This window comes from Leucoraja erinacea, chromosome 12 (assembly GCF_028641065.1).
Source record: "Leucoraja erinacea ecotype New England chromosome 12, Leri_hhj_1, whole genome shotgun sequence".
In the NCBI taxonomy this organism is placed as follows: domain Eukaryota; kingdom Metazoa; phylum Chordata; class Chondrichthyes; order Rajiformes; family Rajidae; genus Leucoraja; species Leucoraja erinaceus.
The window spans coordinates 38,446,304-38,468,542 of record NC_073388.1 but is presented as its reverse complement, the minus strand read 5'-3'; the positions used below and the strand labels follow the sequence as shown (position 1 = coordinate 38,468,542).

Below are 22,239 nucleotides of genomic sequence, written 5' to 3'. Positions count from 1 at the left end.
AATCAAACATGATTTTCCTTTCTTGAACTTCATTAATTAGGATGACTGTCTGATTAATAATGATTTTAATGGTAGCTTCGAACATTTTCTCTATGATAGATACTAGTCTGTAGTTTCCTGTTTTGTCTCCCTTTTTGAGTGAAAGAGTTCCACATGTCATAAAGGAGTTTCAAAAAACTAAAAGCCTTTGCAGTAATATCCCTGAGATAAACAGTAGTATTGTGCATCAGTGTATGTATTTATCTGATTGAAACAATTATGCTGTACAAGTAGTTTACACAATGTAATTGGTGTGCTGCAGTTTTACTGACACCACAGTCATTCTTAATACTGCAAGAGCTAATCTACCTCTTTTTTTTAATCCTCAGGTTATTGTTGATACTCCAACTAGCCCGGTAACAAGTGGCCTCCCCCTCTTTTTTGTGATTATTGTCACTGCAATCAAACAAGTAAGAAGAAAAATACATCTACTTGTAACAAAATTACTGTTGCTATGCATATAGAATTAAATATAAAAATTCTGGTTTAATCTTACGAAGAACAATATTTTTTTATTCTTCACACAGTTTAGTCTGTTTTTACTATTTTACTGTTGTAATGTTTTTTGTACAAACCATGTTCTCGGGGTATCTAAACCTAAATTTTAGTCGTTACTTAAGTTATGATGTCGGATGGAAGCTGCATACCCAAATGTTGTTGCACTTATGTGCAATGACAATAAAATATTATTATTATTATTATTAGTCAACTTCTGATTTACTCTTAAGAAGTGGTAGCTTTGCAAGACAACATTGTTGTCTTTTACATGTGAATAATATGCTGATTAATTGTGAACTTCAACATTTGTGGTGTACAAGTGTACAGCATAACACATAATGCAAAAATGATACAACTTGCTAAACCTATACATTTTTCTGTGGCTTTGTACACATTACAGGGCTATGAGGACTGGCTCAGGCATAAAGCAGATAATTCTGTGAATAAAAGCCCTGTCTATATTGTTAATAGTGGTCGAATAGTGGAAAAACAAAGTGAAAAGATTCAGGTAAAATTGATCATTTTAGGTTTTTTACACCAATGTTTCTCTCAAAATTTCAGTAATTAAGTTATTATTGTGTCATATAAAAATTTCTGCATTTAACACAATTTTGTTTTCTGCAATGTTTATGAAAGGGTATGAAAGGCTCCTTTCTGTGTAGCTATCTCTAATAACACAATCTGTGGGCGACACGGTGGCACAACAGTAGAGTTGCTGCCTTACAGCGTTTACAGCAATGGAGACCCGGGTTCGATCCCAGACTACGGGTGCTGTCTGTACAGAGTTTGTACGTTCTCCCGGTGACCACGTGGGTTTTCTCCAAGATCTTCAGTTTCCTCCCACACTCCAAAGACGTACAGGCTTATAGGTTAATTAGCTGGGTATAAATGTAAATTGTCCCTAGTGTGTGTAGGATAGTGGTAATGTGCAGGGGTCACTGGTCGGCGCGGACTCGGGGCCTATTTTCGCGCTGTATCACTAAACTAAACAATCATTCCTAATGACACCAACTTGTGTACAAAGATATGTTTTATTCCAACTTTGATTTCTGAGCAAAGTACAGCAAGTACACTTGGGCAAACATTTGTTGCGTAATAAAAGTTAAGTGAATGTTGCACCAACCAATGTAGTTTGGATTTCATATAGAACCTAGAACAGTACAGCACAAGGAGAGGCCCTTCAACCCACATTATCCATGCCAAACATGATGCCGTTAAAATAATCGCACATGCCTGCACGTGGTCCCTACACCTCCATTCCTTGACTAATGGTTTGTGTTTAATCAACATTTGGGTTTCTCTGGGTGCTCCAATTGTTTTTACCACACACCAAAGATGAGTAGGTTTGTAGGTTAATTGGCCTCTGTAAATTGTCCCTAGTACAAGGGAGTGGATGAGTGGAAATAACATAAGAGATAGTGTGAATAGGTGATAGATGGTCTGCATAGATTTGGTGGGCCAAAGGCCTGTTTCAATGTTGTATCTTGCAATAAATCATGAGACCTACTGAGTACAGTACTAAGATTGGGATATTTAACAGATTTGTTAATCTTAATAAAATGAACATAATTACTGACTGACATTTTCCAAATCTTTTTCAAGGGGCATGGTGTTTGATCCATGGATTCCTGCTCCTCATAATATTTGGTCATATTCCCCTGTGCTTTGTAAACTTTCAGGTTTCTTCCTTGAACAAGCTGTACTTGCGAGTAGTTGCTGTGACAGCTTGGTTTTGATTTAGTTTGGATTTGGCAATGGTTCGTGATTCCCGTCATAACAACTTATATGTAATATGATTTGCATATTCCTTCCCATGTACCTGAGGTGTTTTTTGCTCTGAGTAGATTAGCTCATTTTGTTCTTCATCTCCATTGTAATTTATTTCCTTTTAATATATTATGTGTATCTTAACATTGCTCTTATCTCATTGGTATTTAAGATTTATTGTTCTTATTCATATATCAACCATTGACCGATTCTTCTTGCGTATGGCGTGCACAACCTAACAAAACACTACATATATTTGTTTGTGCACGCCGGGTTGAATCCATTAGTCGAAAACAGTGTGGACCACGTGAAGGTTGCAATCTCCCACCCCATTGACCAATTGAAACATTCAAATAGGACTTGTGTCTAAATAAAAACACTTTGCTTTCAACAAATATTAATCTGCAGCAGAAGTTTTCATTTAACTTGTCATTGTGTGATTATTGATATTTTCCAAAGAGACAATGTATTGACCTTGAGGCTGATTCCAACAAGTTCAGTTGAATGCTCAGTGTATAGTACAAACTGACGTCACAGTTGTTTCCATTTAGTTGTCAGCTGAAGGCCAAATTACTTCCATCCAAAATCTGCTTTATTGTAAACTTACATGGGAATTCAATGTTGAAATGAGTTGAAATTATCTTTGTTCGTGAAATCTAAACAAACATATGGCAAGCAAAGTCTGCAGGCATAGACCCATTCTGGAAAAAATCATCAAAACTGTCTAGTCTTCAAAGCTTATTAAAATAATGTTATGAATATAATTCAATTCAATTCAATTCAATTCAATTCAACTTTAATGTCATCGCACAAAATACAAGTATCAGTACAACGAAATGCAGTTTTGCGTCAGTCCGTAGTAGTTGTACATAAAGAGAAAAAACAAGAAAAAAAATAGAAAGAGAGAAGATACAGAATAATCAGGAAATACAGAATGATTAAACACAGGGGGACGGAGGGACCAGAGAAGTCTATCGTCGGGACTCCGAGTTCAGCAGTGTGATTGTGTTGTTATAGAAGCTTTTCCTCATCCTGCTGGTACGTGACCTGAGGCTCCTGTACCGCCTCCCTGATGGGAGGAGGGCAAACAGTCCATGGTTGGGGTGTGAGGGGTCTTTGATGATCTTCCCAGCCCGTCTCAGACACCGTTTTCGGTGGAGGGCATCCATGGCAGGGAGCGGGGCACCGATGATGTGCTGCGCGGTTTTCACCACCCGTTGTAGTGCTTTCCTGTCCGCAGCAGTGCAGCTGCTGTACCATACCGTGAAGCAGGTGGTCAGGATACTCTCTATGGTACAGCGGTAAAAGTTGGTCAGGATCTGGGGGGACAGGTGGGCTTTCTTGAGCCTCCTAAGGAAGTAAAGGCGCTGCTGTGCCTTTTTGATCAGCTTGGAGGTGTTGAGGGACCAGGACAAGTCCTCCGAGATATGCACTCCGAGGAATTTATAGCTGGAGACGCGCTCCACCTCAGTCCCGTTGATATGGATGGCGGTATGACTGCCTCCTCTGGTCTGCCTGAAGTAATCTGACGTTTGAAATCCGCATATTATTGATATTTTCATGATAAATATTTGACTTTCTATTCATTTTTAGAAATTCTATTTCGTTATATTTAGTTTGGATTTTTTTGTTGTTTAGTTCTTGTGGTTAATTTGTTTTTTTTTCTAAACAAAGCAATTTCAAGCAGCCAATTCATGATGTTGTGAATTTGGTAAATTCCGTAGAGCAGAGTGAAACTTGTTTTCCTATAACCGAATGAACTGCTGATATAATCTTCCCTACCTCATGTGATCCTTATAAACTTCCTTATAAGCATGTTGGCTTGAAGATAAATTTGACAGCGCTGTCGGTAGAGGTCTTTGTCATCCGTCCAGTCATCAGATATGACATGACCTAGGTATTTAATTTCCTCACACACAGCAAGAGGACTGTCTGACAAATAAAAGGTCGGAAAAGTTGATTCCCTGTCCTCAGCGCTTCTAACCACCATTATGCGGCTTTTCTTAGCGTTATACTTTATGTCATAATCAAGGCCATACTGAGAGCACACCTTCAGCATCTGCTGCAGCCCAGCACTATATGGACAGAGCAGGACCAGGTCGTCTGCATACATCAGATGATTAAGAATAGTGTTGCCCACAAGACTATTGTTAATATCCATGTGCCTATCTAAAAGTAGCTTAAGCGCCACTATCATATTTGCCTCCACTACCACCTCTGGCAGCGTGTTCCAGACACCCACCGCCCTGTGTTAACGTTATTTGCCCAACACATTTCTTTTAAGTTTTCCCACTTTCACATCAAAGCCAAGCCCTCTGATATTTGACATTTCATCTTTGGGGGAAAACGTCCACCACAGCCATCTCATAATTTTACATAGTTCCATCTGGTGTACCTTCAGTCACCCACATTCTAGAGAAACCAATCCAAGTTTGTCCAACCTCTCTTTATGGCTAGTACAATACTTCATCTTGCACTATTATAATATCTCTACCATTATCCTACCTGCTCACTCAGACCGATGGATGTTTACAATCTGAGTGCCGTCCTCAGCCCTGAGCTTAGATTCAAACACTACATTTAATCTATCATATCAAGACATTTATTACTTCAGTATTACTATCTACAGCATGTCCACTGCTTCAGTGTTGTCCGAGCCTTCAACTTATTTACTCGAGTCTCAAGAATTTCCTGTATTAATCTAACACTTTGCTGGTTATGTCTACATTGAAAAACATCCTTAATGCCAACTATTTTTTGCTGTTTCTCATGCAATTTATTCATCTCGCTATTTACTCTTAGAAGATAGAACAGTGCAGCACAAGAATTGGCCCTTCGACCCACAATGATAGTCAATAGTCAATAGTCTATTTAATTGTCATTTGGACCCCTGGAGGTCCAAATGAAATGCCGTTTCTGCTGCCATACATTACACACAAATAGACCCCAAACACAACATAATTACATTTTACATAAACATCCATCACATAGCTGTGATGGAAGGCCAAAAAAAAAAATCGTATCTCTCCACTGCACTCTCCCCCCCCCCCCCCCCCCCCCCCGATGTCAGAGTCAAAGTCAAAGCCCCCGGCTGGCGATGGCGATTGTCCCGCGGCCATCAAAGCCACGCCGGTGTGTGCTCGCAGAGTCCCGCGGCCATTCCAAGCCGCGCGGGGCAGTGGTGTTAGGCCCCGCTCCAGGAGCTCTTCAACCCCGCAACTCGGGCGGGGGAAGTCGCCGTTGCAGGAGCCCCGAAAAGCGGTCTCCCTCCAGGGATCCGCGGGCTCCCGGTGCCGCCGTCCGCAGACCCGCAGTAGCAGCCCCCGCATCAGCAGCAGCAGCGGCAGCGGCAGCAGCAGCAGCAGCAGCGGTAGCAGCTCCACCCGCTCCGGTCTCGGCCAGCCCCGCGACGGCGACGGTGAGTCGTCGGCACCAGAGTCCCCGGCTTCTTCCTGTTGGAGGCCGCTCCTCGTTGCGGCCCCAACGACAACTGAGACCCGACGAGAAAAGGTCGGGTCTCCAGTGCAGGGAGAGAATCAAAAGTTTTCCCCCCCCTCCCACCACACCCCCACCCCCCACACACACACACCAACATAAAATAACAAAAACTACATAAAAACACAGACAAAAAATAATAAAAACGCGGACAGGCTGCAGAGGCCGCTGCTGACCAGAGTCGCGCCGCCTCCGATCGGTGTACCGATCGTGCTGAACCTAATGCTAAGTTAAACTAATCTCCTCTGCCTGTACATAATCCATATTCCTCCATTCCCTGCATATTCATGTGCCTATCCAAAAGTCTCTGAAATGTCATTTGTTTTTCCTTGGAGATGGTCACAGTTGTTTGTTATTTTAGTTCATAGTTGTGTATTTACTTTTATTTTAGAAATTTAGTTCTTACAACATGGATTTATTTCCTTTGAAAATTTGTCAACATACGAACCGAATGTTTTCTATTTGCAATTTATTGTGTCAATTTAGTTTAAAGAGCTTAATAGACTAAATATGTCACACTGCTGACTAGAAATTCAGGAGCCTCGGATAAAAAAAACTTTTATTGTTTTTTTCCTTAAACCAGCCATAAACTTTGGAAATCAGACCTTTTGATCTGAAATATTATTTATGATTGTAATTTATAACTTTAAACATCATCCTATATTCTTCTAAATTGTTGCAAATATAAGCAGAATCATCCAAGTCTCTCTCCATATGAGTTGTGCCATTCCAGAAATTAGTCTAGTGAACCTTTATTGCACTCCTTCAATAACAAAAACATATTTCCTCAGATAAAGATACCAGAACAACTCCCAATATTCATTGTATTGTCTTATCAACGACTTGTGTAATTGCATTGAGATATTCCTGTTCCTGTAATCAGTTCCTCTCACTATGAAGACAAACATAAATTAGTTGCCTTAATTGCCGTCTGCATCTGCATGTTTACAATCTGATCCCACCACCAGATGCAGCTTTTCCTCCCCACCGTTTTATTGCTTTCTGCATGAACCATGGTTTGTTCATGACTGTCTCCAACAACATAGTTTGCTCATTCTCCCCCCAGCCTCTTTCTGCTGCAGCCTGAGGAGGTGCAAAGTTTAACTGTACATCACCTCTCTTGCCTGCATTCAGGAGCTTAAACAGCCTTCCAAGTGACACAGATTCACCTGCACAACCTCCAACATTATCTTTTGCATTTCAGTGCTCTCAATGTGGCATCTACGTAAATGAGACAAAAAACACAGATTGGGTGACTGCTTTGCTGAGCTCTAATAGAAACATTGAAAATAGTTGCAGGAGTAGGCCATTCGGCCCTTCAAGCCAGCACCGCCGTTCGATATGATCATGGCTGATCATCCAAAATCAGTACCCCATTCCTGTTTTCTCCTAATATCCCTTGATTCCTTTAGCCCTTAGAGCTATATCTTGAGTTTAAAGAAGGGTCTTGACCCGAAAACGTAATGTTTTAATCATTTTTCTAGCATCTCTATCTACTATCAATAAAAAATTATCTATTTTAGGACCAGTTGAGTCTAAACCCACATTGAAAAGCTTCGGGCATAGCTTGTAAAACTTATTTAGATTAAGCTTGTTCAAATTACCACTTATCTTCCTGAAAATTCCTTCTTGTTGTTCTGTAGTCTCCTGTGTCTCTGTATCATTGCTCCACTGCAAAATCTTCTGAAAGTAGATGGAGAAATCCTCCTTCAGGAGTTCTGTGAAACCTGTCTCTCGCTGCTTACCCTTTGATTCCTTTTGTTCTCCTGCTCTTTGACAGTGTTCTGACCAAGACTAACTACTAGAAGGACTACATGTCCTTCCTGGCACCCATGCTTCTCCATTTCACCTCCAGCCTTTGCTACCTCCACCCATTCTGCTAATTGGGTGGCTAGCAATCTCTGTGCAACACCATGTGCAGGTTTGGAGCTTGTCTTTCCCATGCTTTTACATGTCTCATGGAGACTGCTTGGTCTACCAGACTATGCTCCAAGCATTTCTATGTATATGCTAACCAGCTTAAGGCACCGTGGTTCAGCAATAGTTACCGCTTTGCAGCCCCAGAGACCCGGGTTTGATCCTAACTATGGGTGCTCTCTGTACAGAGTTTCCACGTCCTCCTCATGACTGCATGGGTTTTCTCCGGTATTCCGATTTCCTCCCACATTCGAAAGACATTCGGGTTTGTAGGTTAATTGGCTTCAGTAAAAATTATAAATTGTCCCTAGTGTGCTGGATAGTTTTGGTATACGAGGTGATAGCTGGACGGCACTGACTCGACGGTCCGAACAGCCTGTTTCTGTGCTATACCTCTCAACTAAATAGCTTTCACATGAAGCCTACCCCATTGTATTTTAAATTGCTCCTGAACAATACCAGTCACCAAACTTTCTTGGGTGCCTCCATTGAACCAGCCCTTTCTGACAACCAAGCCCATGATCACAAATATCCTGCATTTCAGGTGACTCGACCTATGGGCACAAGTCTCTTGTTGCAGTTGATGCTTGCCACCCTTGGAGGGTGGAGTGTCTGTATATTGCTATTTGTGTGGTATGCCTGCTACAATTGAATTGCTGTGCTTGCATAAACAGAATACAGATTAATATTAGATTCACGTGTTGCTGACTAGGGATTTAATTCAACAAAGTGAATGTGCTGGATAGAGCAGAGAGTGATGGTACTTTATTTTTGCAGTTGTTTCTTGATGACCTTTATTTGACCGTACATAGACACTGACTCTGCATATGGACATTAAACATTTTTGGCACTAGGCTTAGGCCCTTGGGAATGACTCCTGTCATTGATCTTGCTAACCTCCTTCCTCTCAATGCTATTTATCTAAGCCAGGAAACTAGCAAGGGTGTTCGATGTCTTTAACAATGCTTACTTTGATGTCAAGGTCAGCACTGTTTTTGGTGCTCAACAACTTGCTCTTTGATTTACAGCACTGGCTAAAATGAATGCTCTTAAGTTCAACCTTTTGGGATGAATAACCATGATCTTTAGTACAGTAAGTTACTTCCAGTTGAAAATATGTGTATTTAATGTGATAATATGTAAATAAACTTGATTAGCACGTTGAGCTAAATGGTCATCTATTAGAACAATTTTCAGCAAATGGATGGCTGAATTTCTGGGGCAAGAACATGAACTGATTTCAAATGGACATTGCACGAAATTAGAATTGTTATTGAGGTATTTGATCGTTTCAATCATTTGTTTCATGGATGTCTAACATGCAGTACATCGATATAGCGAAACATGGAAGTTCAGCATTTTATAATGGTGGATTAGGCAACATTTGATTTTATAGGAACAAATTACATTGATGTCTGTAGGTCTGAGGCACAAAAAATGTTTTCAATTCTCTTCAGGTTGGAGATATTGTTTGTGTGAAGGAAGATGAGACGTTCCCATGTGATCTTATCCTTCTGTCGTCAAGCAGAGAAGATGGTACATGCTATGTTACCACTGCTAGTTTGGATGGGGAGTCAAGTCAAAAGGTAAAGCACGTCACTCAATGAAAGTATTCCAGAGTCTAAATCTTCTGCATCTATATATTTTGTTTAAGGGCCATGAAGACACTTGTAGCTTTACAATAATTTAAATGCCATGGATCTAAAATATGCCCAGCAATTGCAAAGTATCAAAACATTGTACAGTAGGAAGAAAATAGCAAATAACATTCTGATGCAATATATTTAGCTCACCAATAAAACTCCAAAAGGAAATGAGCCATTTTATAAATAATATCTGGCATGTTAGTTTCTCAACCAGTAATAATTATTGATTAGATTTACTAGGCACATGCATCCTTATTTATCTGGAACAGACAAGTTCTGAAATGGATATCTCCTGTCTTTTAAATTTTCATGGCATTCATGGTTCATAATTTTTTCCTTAAAAGCACCAAATTGTTTGTCCAACAGTTGTGCACTCTCCTTGCTGGGATGCCAGTTTTTGACCATGAATTACTTATTATTTTATTCTGTGGTTTCCTTGGTTATCAGACAGTTTTTTTGCCAAATATCCCCAACTTCAAAATTTTATAACATCAATTGCCATTAAACTGTCTTTCAACTTGATTCATTTATATGTTTAATTGGTTCTTTGCATATTAATTAAACCTTTCACAAATTTCTTCACCAGACATATTTTACTGTGTCAGACACCAATGCATTCCGTACCGAAAAGGAAATAGATTCTTTGATTGCCAGTATTGAGTGTGAACAACCTCAGCCTGACCTTTATAAGTAAGTTGTTTCATGTTTGTTAGACATAATCAGCTGTGTTTTCTATGTTATGTACTTGCCTCAGGAAGATCTGGCCTTGGATGGGTGAAGAGCACAGCTTCATAAAGTTGCGATGCATATGTTATTCCTGTATTACCTTGAAGATGAAGATAAAAGGGTTGAGTGATCAAAATATATATAAAAATAAATGATTTGATGAGTACATTTTTAAAAAATGCCTTCATCTCTTGAGGGGGAAATCAAGAACAACGCTACGCAACAGCAAAATCCGAACTTCCACTCTTTGGGCAGTAGAAATCTGCTCCACTGCTCCAAACAACTTAAAGAAGAAATACCAATGGGAAACCACAGACTGAGTACTGTGAAATTGTTTGCTATTGCTATTGGATTTACAAAAATGAGGGCATAGTGTGGGCAAGCTATATGGACCATATACAGTGGCTTGCAAAAGTATTCATACCCCTTGAACTTTTCCACATTTTGTCACGTTACAACCACAAACGTAAATGTATTTTATTGGGATTTTATATGATAGACCAACACAAAGTGGCGCATAATTGTGAAATGGAAGGAAAATGATACATGGTTTTCAAATTTTTTTACAAATGGGGTAAAACACCTGTTCACCATTTTTATAAAAAAACTGAAAAGTGTGGCGTGCAAAAGTATTCAGCCCCCCTGAGAATACTTTGTAGACCACCTTTCACTGCAATTACAGCTGCAAGTCTTTTGGGGTATGTCTCTACCAGCTTTGCACATCTAGAGACTGAAATTTTTGCCCATTCTTCTTTGCAAAATAGCTCAAGCTCAGTCAGATTGGATGGAGAGCATCTGTGAACAGCAATTTTCAAGTCTTGCCAGAGATTCTCAATTGGATTTAGGTCTGGACTTTGACTGGGCCATTCTAACACATGAATATGCTTTGATCTAAACCATTCCATTGTAGCTCGGCTGTATGTTTAGGGTCGTTGTCCTGCAGGAAGGTGAACCTCCACCCCAGTCTCATGTCTTTTGCAGACTCTAACAGGTTTTCTTCCAAGATTGCCCTGTATTTGGCTCCATCCATCTTCCCATCAACTCTGACCAGCTTCCCTGTCCCTGCTGAAGAAAAGCATCCCCACAGCATGATGCTGCCACCACCATGTTTCACAGTGGGGATGGTGTGTTCAGGGTGATGTGCAGTGTTAGTTTTCCGCCACACATAGCGTTTTGCATTTAGGCCAAAAACTTCAATTTTAGTCTCATCTGACCAGAGCACCTTCCTCCACATGTTTGCTGTGTCCCCCACATGGCTTGTGGCAAACTGCAAACGGGACTTCTTATGGCTTTTTTTCAACAATGGCTTTCTTCTTGCCACTCTTCCATAAAGGCCCGATTTGTGGAGTGCACGACTAATAGTGGTCCTGTGGACAGATTCTCCCACCTGAGCTGTGGATCTCTGCAGCTCCTCCAGAGTTACCATGGGCCTCTTGGCTGCTTCTCTGATCAATGCTCTCCTTGCCCGGCCTGTCAGTTTAGGTGGACGGCCATGTCTTGGTAGGTTTGCAGTTGCGCCATACTCTTTCCATTTTCGGATGATGGATTGAACAGTGCTGCATGAGATGTTCAAAGCTTGGGATTTTTTTTTTTTATAACCTAACCCTGCTTTAAACTTCTCCACAACTTTATCCCTGACCTGTCTGGTGTGTTCCTTGGGCTTCATGATGCTGTTTGTGACTAATGTTCTCTAACAAACCTCTGAGGCCTTCACAGAACAGCTGTATTTAAACTGAGATTAGATTACACACAAGTGGACTCTATTTACTAATTAGGTTACTTCTGAAGGCAATTGGTTGCACTGGGTTTTATTTAGAGGTATCAGAGTAAAGGGGGCTGAATACTTTTGCACGCCACACTTTTCAGTTTTTTATTTGTAAAAATTTTGAAAACCATGTATCATTTTCCTTCCACTTCACAGTTATGCGCCACTTTGTGTTGGTCTATCACATAAAATCCCAATAAAATACATTTACGCTTGTGGTTGTAACGTGACAAAATGTGGAAAGGTTCAAGGGGTATGAATACATTGCAAGCCACTGTATGTAATGCAATTCATTAATCTAAGGAGGTGGTGCCAATAATATTTATTGATCCTTTTGTTTTTGAAAATAATAAATAACTTTTTGGCTGGATATAGTAATTGTATATTTTCTTACCGCATGAAGGGTGACCTTGGGAATGAACTGGTTCCTTTTACACCAACTTGCATTTATGTAGTAATTCTTGAATGAGGGAACATCCCAAACCACTTCACAGGATGATTGTGATGCACAAATGGATTCTAAACTATATAAAGGGGATTGTAAAATTAAAATAGTTGTGGGAATGAATTTGAGAACTTGATGCTTCAATGGCTGACAGCTCTGTCAGCCAGTGATGAGGTGAAGGCAGTGAAGGATTATACAAGAGGCAGAGTAAAAAGAAAATAAATCTTAATCTGAATATTGTAACACGGAAAACCTTAAAATACATGGAAGACTGCAAATTAATTTGCTGCTAAATTTTAAGAATTTGGTGGACCAGATTAATTGAAGCAAGTACCGGTGATGAACAAATGTAGTCTGGAATATGGCTAGCAAAATGTTGGATGAGTTCTACTTTATAGGGTGATAGAAGGCTGACTGAACGAGCATGATAGTAGTCAGTTATGTAGATGGGAGTGTTTCAGTCACAGTTGGCGTGAGGCAGAGTGAAAAATGGTTGTTACTAAAATGGACATAAAGAATCTGGAGAAGTCCTGTGGTCAGAACCTTGCAATATAAAATGGTAAGGCTCAAAATGGTTAGATTCATCATTGCAAATAACAGTAATTTCACTTTATGAAATATAATATCCTTTTCAAGAGAAATTTGGCTTCAAATAGGTTTTCTCATTTGTGTGAAGGTGAACAGGTCTTTTACCCCATGAAAAGATTGTGGGGAATCTGTTTAAAATGTGTCAGGAGTTGTTAGTGTTTGATTTTCTATAAACTAACTGTAAAATGTCAAGTGATTCATGTTTGCACATTGTTTAAGAAAGAACAACGGATGCTGGAAAAACAAAGTTCTTTAGGTTCTTTAGTAACTTGTCAGTTTCTTTGTTGAACTAAATTAAGGCGCATGTGGCAATCAAAAGCGCTTGAACAATTGGTTGGGAAGAAAGCCAAACTATGCTAGACAAAAATGCTGGAGAAACTCAGCGGGTGAGGCAGCATTTGTGGAGCGAAGAAATAGGTGACGTTTCGGGTCGAGACCCTTCTTCAGACTGATGTGGGGGGGGGGGGGGGGGGGGGGGGGGGAAGAAGAAAGGAAGAGGCGGAGATAGTGGGCTGTGGGAGATGTGGAAAGGGAAGGGGAAGCAGGGATAAAGCAAGGACTACGTGAAATTGGAGAAGTCAATGTTCATACCGCTGGGGTGTAAACTACCCAAGCAAAATATGAGGTACTGCTCCTCCAATTTGCGGTGGGGCTCATCTGGCCATGGAGGAGGCCCAGGACAGAAAGGTCGGATTCCGAACGTGAGGGGGAGTTGTGCTGAGCCACCGAGAGATCGGGTTGGTTAATGCGAACTGAGCGGAGGTGTTGGGTGAAGCGATCGCCAAGACTGGATGTAGAGCAGTTGGCACCTAGAACAGTGGATGCAATAGTTGAGGTTGGAGAACGTGCAGGTGGACCTCTGCTTCACCTGGAAAGACTGCTTGGGTCCTTGGATGGAGTTGAGGGGGGAGATAAAGCGACAAGTCTAGCATTTCCTGCGGTTGCAGGGGAAAGTACCAGGGGAGGGGGTGATTTGGGTAGGAAGGGACGAATTGACCAGGACTTATGGAGGGAGCGGTCTCTGCGGAAAGCCGAAAGGGGAGGAGATGGGAAGATGTGGCCAGTGGTGGAATCCTGTTGGAGGTGGCGAAAGTGTCGGAGGATAATCTGTTGTATGTGACGGCTGGTAGGGTGGAAAGTGAGGACAAGGGGGACTCTGTCCTTGTTACGAGTGGGGGCTTGGGGCGTGAGTGTGGAGCTATGGGATATAGAGGAGAGATATGGTGAGAGCCTCATCTATAATCGAAGAGGGGAACCCCGTTCCCTAAAGAATGAGGACATCTCCGATGCCCTGGTTTGGAACACCTCATCCTGGGTGCAGATGTGGCGTAGACGGAGGAATTGGAAGTAGGGGATAGAGTCCTTACTGGAAGCAGGGTGGGAAAAAGTGTAGTCCAGATAGCCATGAGAGTCAGTGGGTTTGCAGTAGATGCGGTCAGTGGTCTGTTACCTGCGATGGAGATAGTGAGGTCTAGAAAGGGTAGGAAGATGTCGGAAATGGTTCAGGTGAATTTGAGTGCTGGATGGAAGTTAGTGGTGAAATGGATGAAGTCAGTGAGGCCAGATGGAAGTTAGTGGTGTTTGCATATTTGGTGGTTATATTTGACAAATTATGTTTAGTTAGATCATAAATGATTATAGAATCATAAATCTTGACAATATAATTTATTTTTATCTCAGATTTTATGCATTGCTGATTCTATCCAGAAAGAAAATGGCATGAAATATGTTGTATGACTCCAAATATAAAGAAATGCGATTTTATTTATATGGTGCTTTTTTGATCTCTCAAGATAGCTTACCAGAGAAATTATTTTAAAAATAATAACCATCGGTGTAATGTAATCAAAATATGAAAATGCTCTTGAGAGAGCTGCTGTCAATAACAATAAAAGCTTTTTAATTTTAGCCAAAGGCAATTTTAATCTATGATAATGGCTGATGATATGTTAGTATTGTGACCTCTTAAATTATTTATACACTCTATATTAAAAAAATGTTCACAAATGGAACCTGTGCTCATTCTGTTTTCTGGGCAAAAGAGAAGCAGTCGAGATGCATCTAAACTAATTATTTCCATTCTGTACAGTTGTCTATTTCTTTCCTCTGAGAATCTATTCTGAAACTTGATTAAATCTGGTTTCTAGGTTTTGCATTTTGTTGGTTGTAGTGGTTACACCTGTTGCGAATGATGTGCTCTTGTACCATGCTAGGTTTAATTTACCAGAAACCTTTCACTCTGATATGTTTTTAATTTTTAATTTTGGTTCCATTGAGGATTCTGGAAATTAGAAGCTTGTTCCAATACTTTTCCTTTGCAGCTATATAGAAATGAGTTTCCATTAGCATTGAAGTCATTGATCAAATATTGTATTTCCATAATTAAGAACAAAATGTGGATTAGGTAGTCTGTGTTTATACTCCACTTTTGTGTTAGTGAGGAATGATCTGTTAGTGAAACATTTGTCAATAGGTATGTCTACATTTGTGTTCTAATTGTTTTGGTGTTTTATAAATTCAGTAGAAATTTGGATTAATTGTTAATATACTGGATGAAAGAGCAATGTTTTTGAGTTGCAGAACTAACACTGACAAAGATACTGATACAGACTAGATGTACTTGTGTCGAATGTCAAAATAAGCCAGCCGCTGAAGAAATAATAGGGCCGTGGGAAGTGTTGTAGACCAGAGGGACCTAGTCATGCATTACATGGGGTTCCTTGAAAATGGCGACGCAGATATACATCATGATGAAGAAGGCATTTGGCACGCTTGCTTGTATCAGTCAGGGTATTGAGTATGGGACATGTTGTGACATGTTTTCGCTGTACAAGATGTTGGTCAGGTCACATTTGGAGTATTGTGGAAAATTCTGGCTGCCCCCCCCCCCTATAGAAAGTATAGCAGCCAACTGATAAAGTTCAAAATAATTTACAAGGATATTACCAGATGTGGTGATTTTGAGTTATTAGGAGAGGTTGGATAGACTAAGACTTTGTTCCCTTGAGCATAGGAGGCTGAGGGGTGACCTTATAGAGGCATACCAAATCATGAGGGACATGGATAGGTTGCATAGCCAAGGGTAGTGTGTCCAAAACTAGAGACAATAGGTTTAAGATGAAAGAAAGATATAAAGGGACCTGAGGAACAACTAGTTGCCTCAGTGGATAGTGCATTTACAGAACAAGCTGTCAGAGGAGTGGGAGAGGAGGATGCAATGAAGACATGCAAGAGATACTTGAATGGTAGATGCATGGAAATGATTTGGAGGGATATGAACTAGGTACAGGCAAATGGCTCAGTTAGGTAAGTCGGGCCAAAGGGCCTGTTTCCATACTGTATAGCTCAATGACTGACTCCAAGAACATGGGAACAAATCCAGGATCACTCGTTTTCATTTCTCATTAGTTTATTTGTTTGTGAACGATTTCTTTACTTTTTATCTACTAGTAGATGTGATAATTTAATCACCCAATCTTTTTTCACCAACTGGGGCTTCGTGTCCATGTAATTAACTTAAAGACTTAAGCCCCTGTCCCACTTTCCCGAGTTACTCACAAATTCTCCCGAGTTTTCCCCTTGATTCAAACTCAGAGAATTACGGTAATAGCCAGCCATAGGTACTCGGGGCTATTTTTTTTACTCGTGGACATTTTTCAACATGCTGAAAAAACGTCCCGACTTACCTGATGCCCCGAGTACCCACGGCTGGCATTACGAGCCGCTACGAAATATCTACGGCCTCCTACGGACTCGCTACGGACATTCTCCGAGTTTGAAGCAAGGGGAAAACTCGGGAGAATTCGTGAGTAACTCGGGAAAGTGGGGCAGGGGCTTTATTCTGTCTATGGTTTGTCATACTTCAATCATAATATGATAACATTTTGCTTCTCTTCCCCAGAGGATCCACCTGACATTAGGATTTATTACTAAATCTCCCCTCACATCATGTAGGATTTTAAATAGCAGTCTTTATTTGTTGACATGTTATTCACAATATTCACACTTGGTTTGCTGGTGTGGTTCTGTTTTTAACGCAAATATTCATCCTTGCAATCAGGCTGTTTACAGGAGAGATCTAAAAGATGATTCATCTTTCAGGAGCCGACTGTAGTAGTCTTTGAGAGTTATGCCCAGCTTTAAAGAATTCTGTTAATACTGGGATGACTGCCAGATTAACTCATCTCCATATTCATCTACTCATTTTTTTTCCTGTTCCTCTGTACGTAATAACCCTTTTCTTTGTGTTGCCAACATTTGTGAATTTGTAGCATTGTAGATGCAAAATAAATCTCAGGCAGGGAATCGACCAGTGAATTATTTACAGGCTGGTGGAAGATAGGTATTTGTTCTGAGGGTTGGTACAGGAGCCACGGATTCTCTTTGTATTAGGATGGACACCAAAATATTATCGTCAATAAATTTTGAAATTAAGTATTGTAAACTGAGGAGAATAAATAAGGAAGGTAGACAAAAGTGCTGGAGCAACTCAGTGGGTGCGGCAGCATCTATGGGGCGAAGGAAATAGGCAACGTTTTGGGCCGAAACCCTTCTTCAGGCTGATGTGAGGGTGGGGGGAGGAAGAAAAAGGAAAAGGAGGAGCCAGAAGGTTGAGGGAGAGCTGAGAAGGGGAGGAGACAGTGAAGTCTACATGAAATTAAAGAATTCAATGTTCATGCCGCTGGGGTGCAAACTACCCAAGCGAAATATGAGGGGGTATAAACTGCCCACGCTATTACCTATTTCCTTCGCTCCATAGATGCTGCCGCACCCGCTGAGTTTCTCCACCACTTTTGACTACCTTCGATCCTCCAGTATTTGTAGTTCCTTCCTAAACAGAATAAATAAGGAATTTTGTTTTATGCTGATGGGTTGTGTGAATGCATCCCTACGCAATTTAATGCAGTGGTCCAAAGTGATGTTTTGAAGGACGGATAAAGTGGGGTGGTCTATAAGATGCATTTGTAAAGTCGATGCAGGAGCACAGAAACCTGGATATATATGTGCATACAACTGAGTGTTTGCAAAAAAAGTTGTGAAAATTGTAAAAGATCCTGGGATTGCAAGGAATATAAAACCAAGAAAGTTATATAGATTGATTCATTTTTCGAAAGACAGGGAACTGCAGATGCTGGAATCTTGGGTAAAAGTACTAACTGAGAGGAATTCAGCAGGTCAGGCAGCATCAATAGAAGGAAATGTACAGATTATGTTTTGAGTTCAGACCCTTCTTCACACTAATTAGTAGAGATGAGATAGCTGGTAGAGGGGGTGGGTAATAACAGGTGGATCCAGGTGGAGGGATTGAGTGGCTGATGAGTCTGGTCTAGGAAAGATGTAAAGGCCCAGAGAGGTTAGGTGGGGAGAGCTGCAGAAATTATTTACTAGAATGTCTCTAGAGATAAAGACTAGTAGAGAAAGCTGAAGAACCTGATCATTCTCAATGGATCAGGGGAAGTTGATAGGTGATTTGATAACAGTCCTCAAATTGATCCAAGTTTGGGACATAAGAAAGAAAATAGTTTCCCCATTGTAAGAGATTTCAAGGACCAATGGCCTAGAGTGAACTTGAGTCATACAACACAGAAACAAGCTCTTTGGCCCAACTTGTCCATGCTGCCCAATATACCCCATCTGAGCTAGTTCCACATGCCTGCGTTTGCCCAATATCTCTCTAAACCTAACCGCCACATGTACCGTCCGGTGTCTTTTGAATGTAGTTATTGTACCTGCCTTAACTACCTGGAGTGATTGACACAAAATAATGCGTGCCCCGAGGAAGAACATTGTCACTAAGTAGAACTGGACTTGATTATCACTTTCAAAAGAGAATTGAGTGAAAATCTTCAAGCGATAGTTTCAGGAAAAGAGCTGATAAATGGAAGCGACTGCATTCCACTCAGTTTGGTGCCGCAAAGTCGTCTCATTCAACAACCTAATAGGCCTTTTTCACGGGGCGACGACGCAAGATGTAGCCAGAGTGAAGTGGTCGTGGTCTAGCACGATATCACACGATATAACGGGGCGGTAGACAAAGAGTTCCCACGGTACTCGGCATTTCTGTTATTTGTGCGAGTGACTTGTCCGTCTCCTGAGCTTTCCCGTTAAATCTTGAATGACATTGTAAACTGTCAAGTGTAATTAAATCATCACGTGGCACAAATGATGTCACTTTTTTTTCCACACACTATAAATATCCTCCCTTGGTTGAATTGGTATATACACACACAAAGCAGAGTTTTACTGTGTATGTGGGAGACACAGATGGAGTGAGCACAGTTACTCGGTCTTTACTGTGTGTGGGAGAGGGGGAGAAATAGACGCACACTCACAGAGGCAGAGTCTCTCAGCCTGTGTGAGAGGGAGGGAGGGAGAGAGAGAGAGGCACACACAAGGTGGATGTGAAATCTCACCTGCCTGTTTCAGTGACAGACACCCGCCGCCAGTAAATGAAGACACCCCCATCTGTCTCCCCCTCGACTCCCCCACCTTTCCCTCCCAACTCCAGTCCCGTCCCGACCCCCTGAGAAACTGAAGGGAGCAACAATTAACTGCTGCCTTCCCGCTGAGTTAATTGTTCGGGATGATTGTAGGGGGGAACTGGAAGCAAGAAAAGACCGGGTCAAATCAGGGCCAACAACAGGTGACCTCAGCAGGGTATTTTGAAGAGGGGTCCCGACCCGTAATGTCACCTAACCCTTTCCTCCAGAGATGCTGCCTGACCCACTGAGTCACTCCAGCACTTTATGTCTATATTTGGTTCCCTGATATGCCAATTGTTGGCTAGGGATAGTGTGATCCCAAGAAGGAACCAGCGTTGCAAACCTTGGACTGGTTAACCAACAATTACTGCATAGGGGAGAGGGGGGGGGGGGGAGAGAGAGAGAGAGTGTAAGTTACCTAAAATTAAATAATTCAATGTTCATAGTGAACACGGACACAAAATGTTGGTGTAACTCAGCAGGTAAGTCAGATCTGGGAAGAAAAACATAAAAAGCTGGAGTAAGTCAGCGTGTCAGGCAGCATCTCTGGTGAAAAAGTATAGGTGGCGATTCGAATCGGAACCCTTCTTCAGACATCCTAATCGGAATTGAGTCTGAAGATGTGTCTCGTCCCGAAACATCACCTATTTTTCTCCAGATATGCTGCTTGACTCGCTGAGTTACTCCAGCTTTTTGTGTCTGTCTTCGTTTTAAACCAGCATGTGCAGTTCACTCCTTTACACGGGTCTCTGGAGAACATTGATTGGTAGCGTTCCGGACCCTGCTTCGGAAAGGCATCGATCGCTGGTCGGCGAGGACTCCGAGCTGTATCTCTCAAAGAAGTACATGTGAAAAATTTCTCGCGGACCATAAAAATGCGGGACCTTTCAGTAAAGTCCCTTTTTAAGATTATAGTTATTTTCTTGAATTACATTAACATAACTCATGAATAAGTTGATGTCCATATGCGGATTCAAATCTTTATTTTTTAAATTCAATCCCACAGAAGACAATTTTTACTCGCCTTCTGTCCCCTCTGTCCAGCTTCCCGGTTCACCATTCGCAGGAGTTCCCACGGTACACGCAAGAGTCAGTACGGATATCGCACTGGCCACTACGTGCATATAATGTTGCAATATTCAACCACAAGTGTACAAGTCACTCTTGGAGAAATTCAAGCTTGTTTGAATTTTCTCCCGAGTCACCAAGTTACACGAGTACCTGCCGTTAGCGCCACGGTGGTCCACGAATGCCGTACGGTTATCGCAAGAGGTTCCCACGATGTTCAACTTTGGTTAACTCTTGCGTCAAGTCGCCCCGTGAAAAAGGGGTTTTACTATCTGATTCTGGAGACGGCTTCCTGCATTTTTAATGCACCTGTGGCTCTCGATCTATGAGCTTTTTATTTTCTATTGGAATATCACTTGAATTAATGTTACTCATATTATTCTAAAGGCTTCTTGTGGAATGTAATTAAAACGTTTATGAAGTGCATTTGATGTAATGCAATTTGTTTAGTTTATTAATAGCAAATTTGTTCTTAAAACCCAGTGTGCACTGGTTTCTGCCAATTGTCAATTGAACATACAAGCCTTATTTAAGATTTGAATTGAAGTTACACAGACATACACCCTTAATCTAACAACTTGCATGTCTTTGGAATGTGGGAGAAAAGCAGAGCAGTTAGAGGAAACCCACATGGTCTCAAAGAAAATATGCAGACAGATAGCATCTGAGGTCACTGGCGCTCTGAGCTGTGATGTCTTCTAGGTGTGTTACAATGTTGCTCCGAACTGCATTCGAGTACTTATGATCACTTACTATTACGGCTTCTTCCTCAAACCTAGGATTTGCTCTATGGATTATGGCCTTGGGATTTGATTATTTACAGACACATCTGGAGAACCCATGCATCATTATTATTACAGCACTGTGTTATGTAGAACTAAAATGCTGCAGCTTCATGGTATTCTTTTTTTTTCTTAAGCTGCAGTTAATTAGTAAGGGTTGCATTTGGTGTGGAAAAAACAAAAACTCTTCTGACAAAGGATTTACGACTTGAAACATAAACTGTGTCTCATTTCCGCAGAGGTTGCCTGACCTGCTGAGTGTTTGCAGCATTTTCTGTTATTTCAGATATCCATCATTTGCACTTTTTTCCCTATCCCATTGTGATCTATTAAGCTGCATTTCATTGTGGGAAAGGTTGGGATGAGCTGTTACGTTCCTGCGATTGACCAAAGCTATCCATTTGCCAAGTGAAGAGTGGCCATTTGGAGTAATGAAACCCTCTGGTGGTGAGGGATGGGGATGAGGTAATGGACTTTTGTTCATGTGATGGAAAGGAAAGAGGAAGTTTGTAAAAACAAGATTTCGCTGACAAGGTAAGATAAAAATCAGCAAAAATCATGATCAGTTTCTTACAGCAAAACATTAATTCTCATAACATGCTTGATGCCCTAATATACTCTATAGTTTTGAGTTATTTTAAAGATTGTACATCTTTCCTTTATAACCAAATGCAGCAGTGAATTTGACCATGACAAGCTCCTACAGATGGAAAATGTGATGAATATTTTTGATGGTTTGGTTTTTACATTTGCACTAATACTGTCCATGCCCAAGAGGAACTTCATGCCCTAATCATGCATGTGGAGTTCAGTCAATGCCTCATCTAAAGAGTAGCAATTGCTCTCCGTTGATGTTGCTTTAACATTTTTTACTCGTTCATTGTTCTTGGAAAAAACTTCAAACTTGCAACCTTTCCACTTAAACAACAATGTTAACACTTGTGCCACCAGACAGGAGAAAACAGCTTTGTGGTAAATATCAAAACCAGGGTTGAATGTAAAAGTGTAAAATCAGATGCAA

General features: G+C 41.0%; 1 protein-coding gene across 4 annotated transcripts in view; it reads left to right on the top strand.

Moving 5' to 3' along the window:
* Window positions 1-22,239, top strand: part of atp11c (ATPase phospholipid transporting 11C) — a 114,965-nt gene that overhangs the window by 43,469 nt on the left and 49,257 nt on the right. For all 4 annotated transcript variants that reach the window (XM_055643982.1, XM_055643983.1, XM_055643981.1 and 1 more), the window contains 4 exons: window positions 369-449; window positions 938-1,045; window positions 9,174-9,302; window positions 9,949-10,052. In XM_055643982.1, coding sequence (XP_055499957.1) covers window positions 369-449; window positions 938-1,045; window positions 9,174-9,302; window positions 9,949-10,052 — 422 coding nt within the window. The remainder of the gene's footprint in view (window positions 1-368; window positions 450-937; window positions 1,046-9,173; window positions 9,303-9,948; window positions 10,053-22,239) is intronic.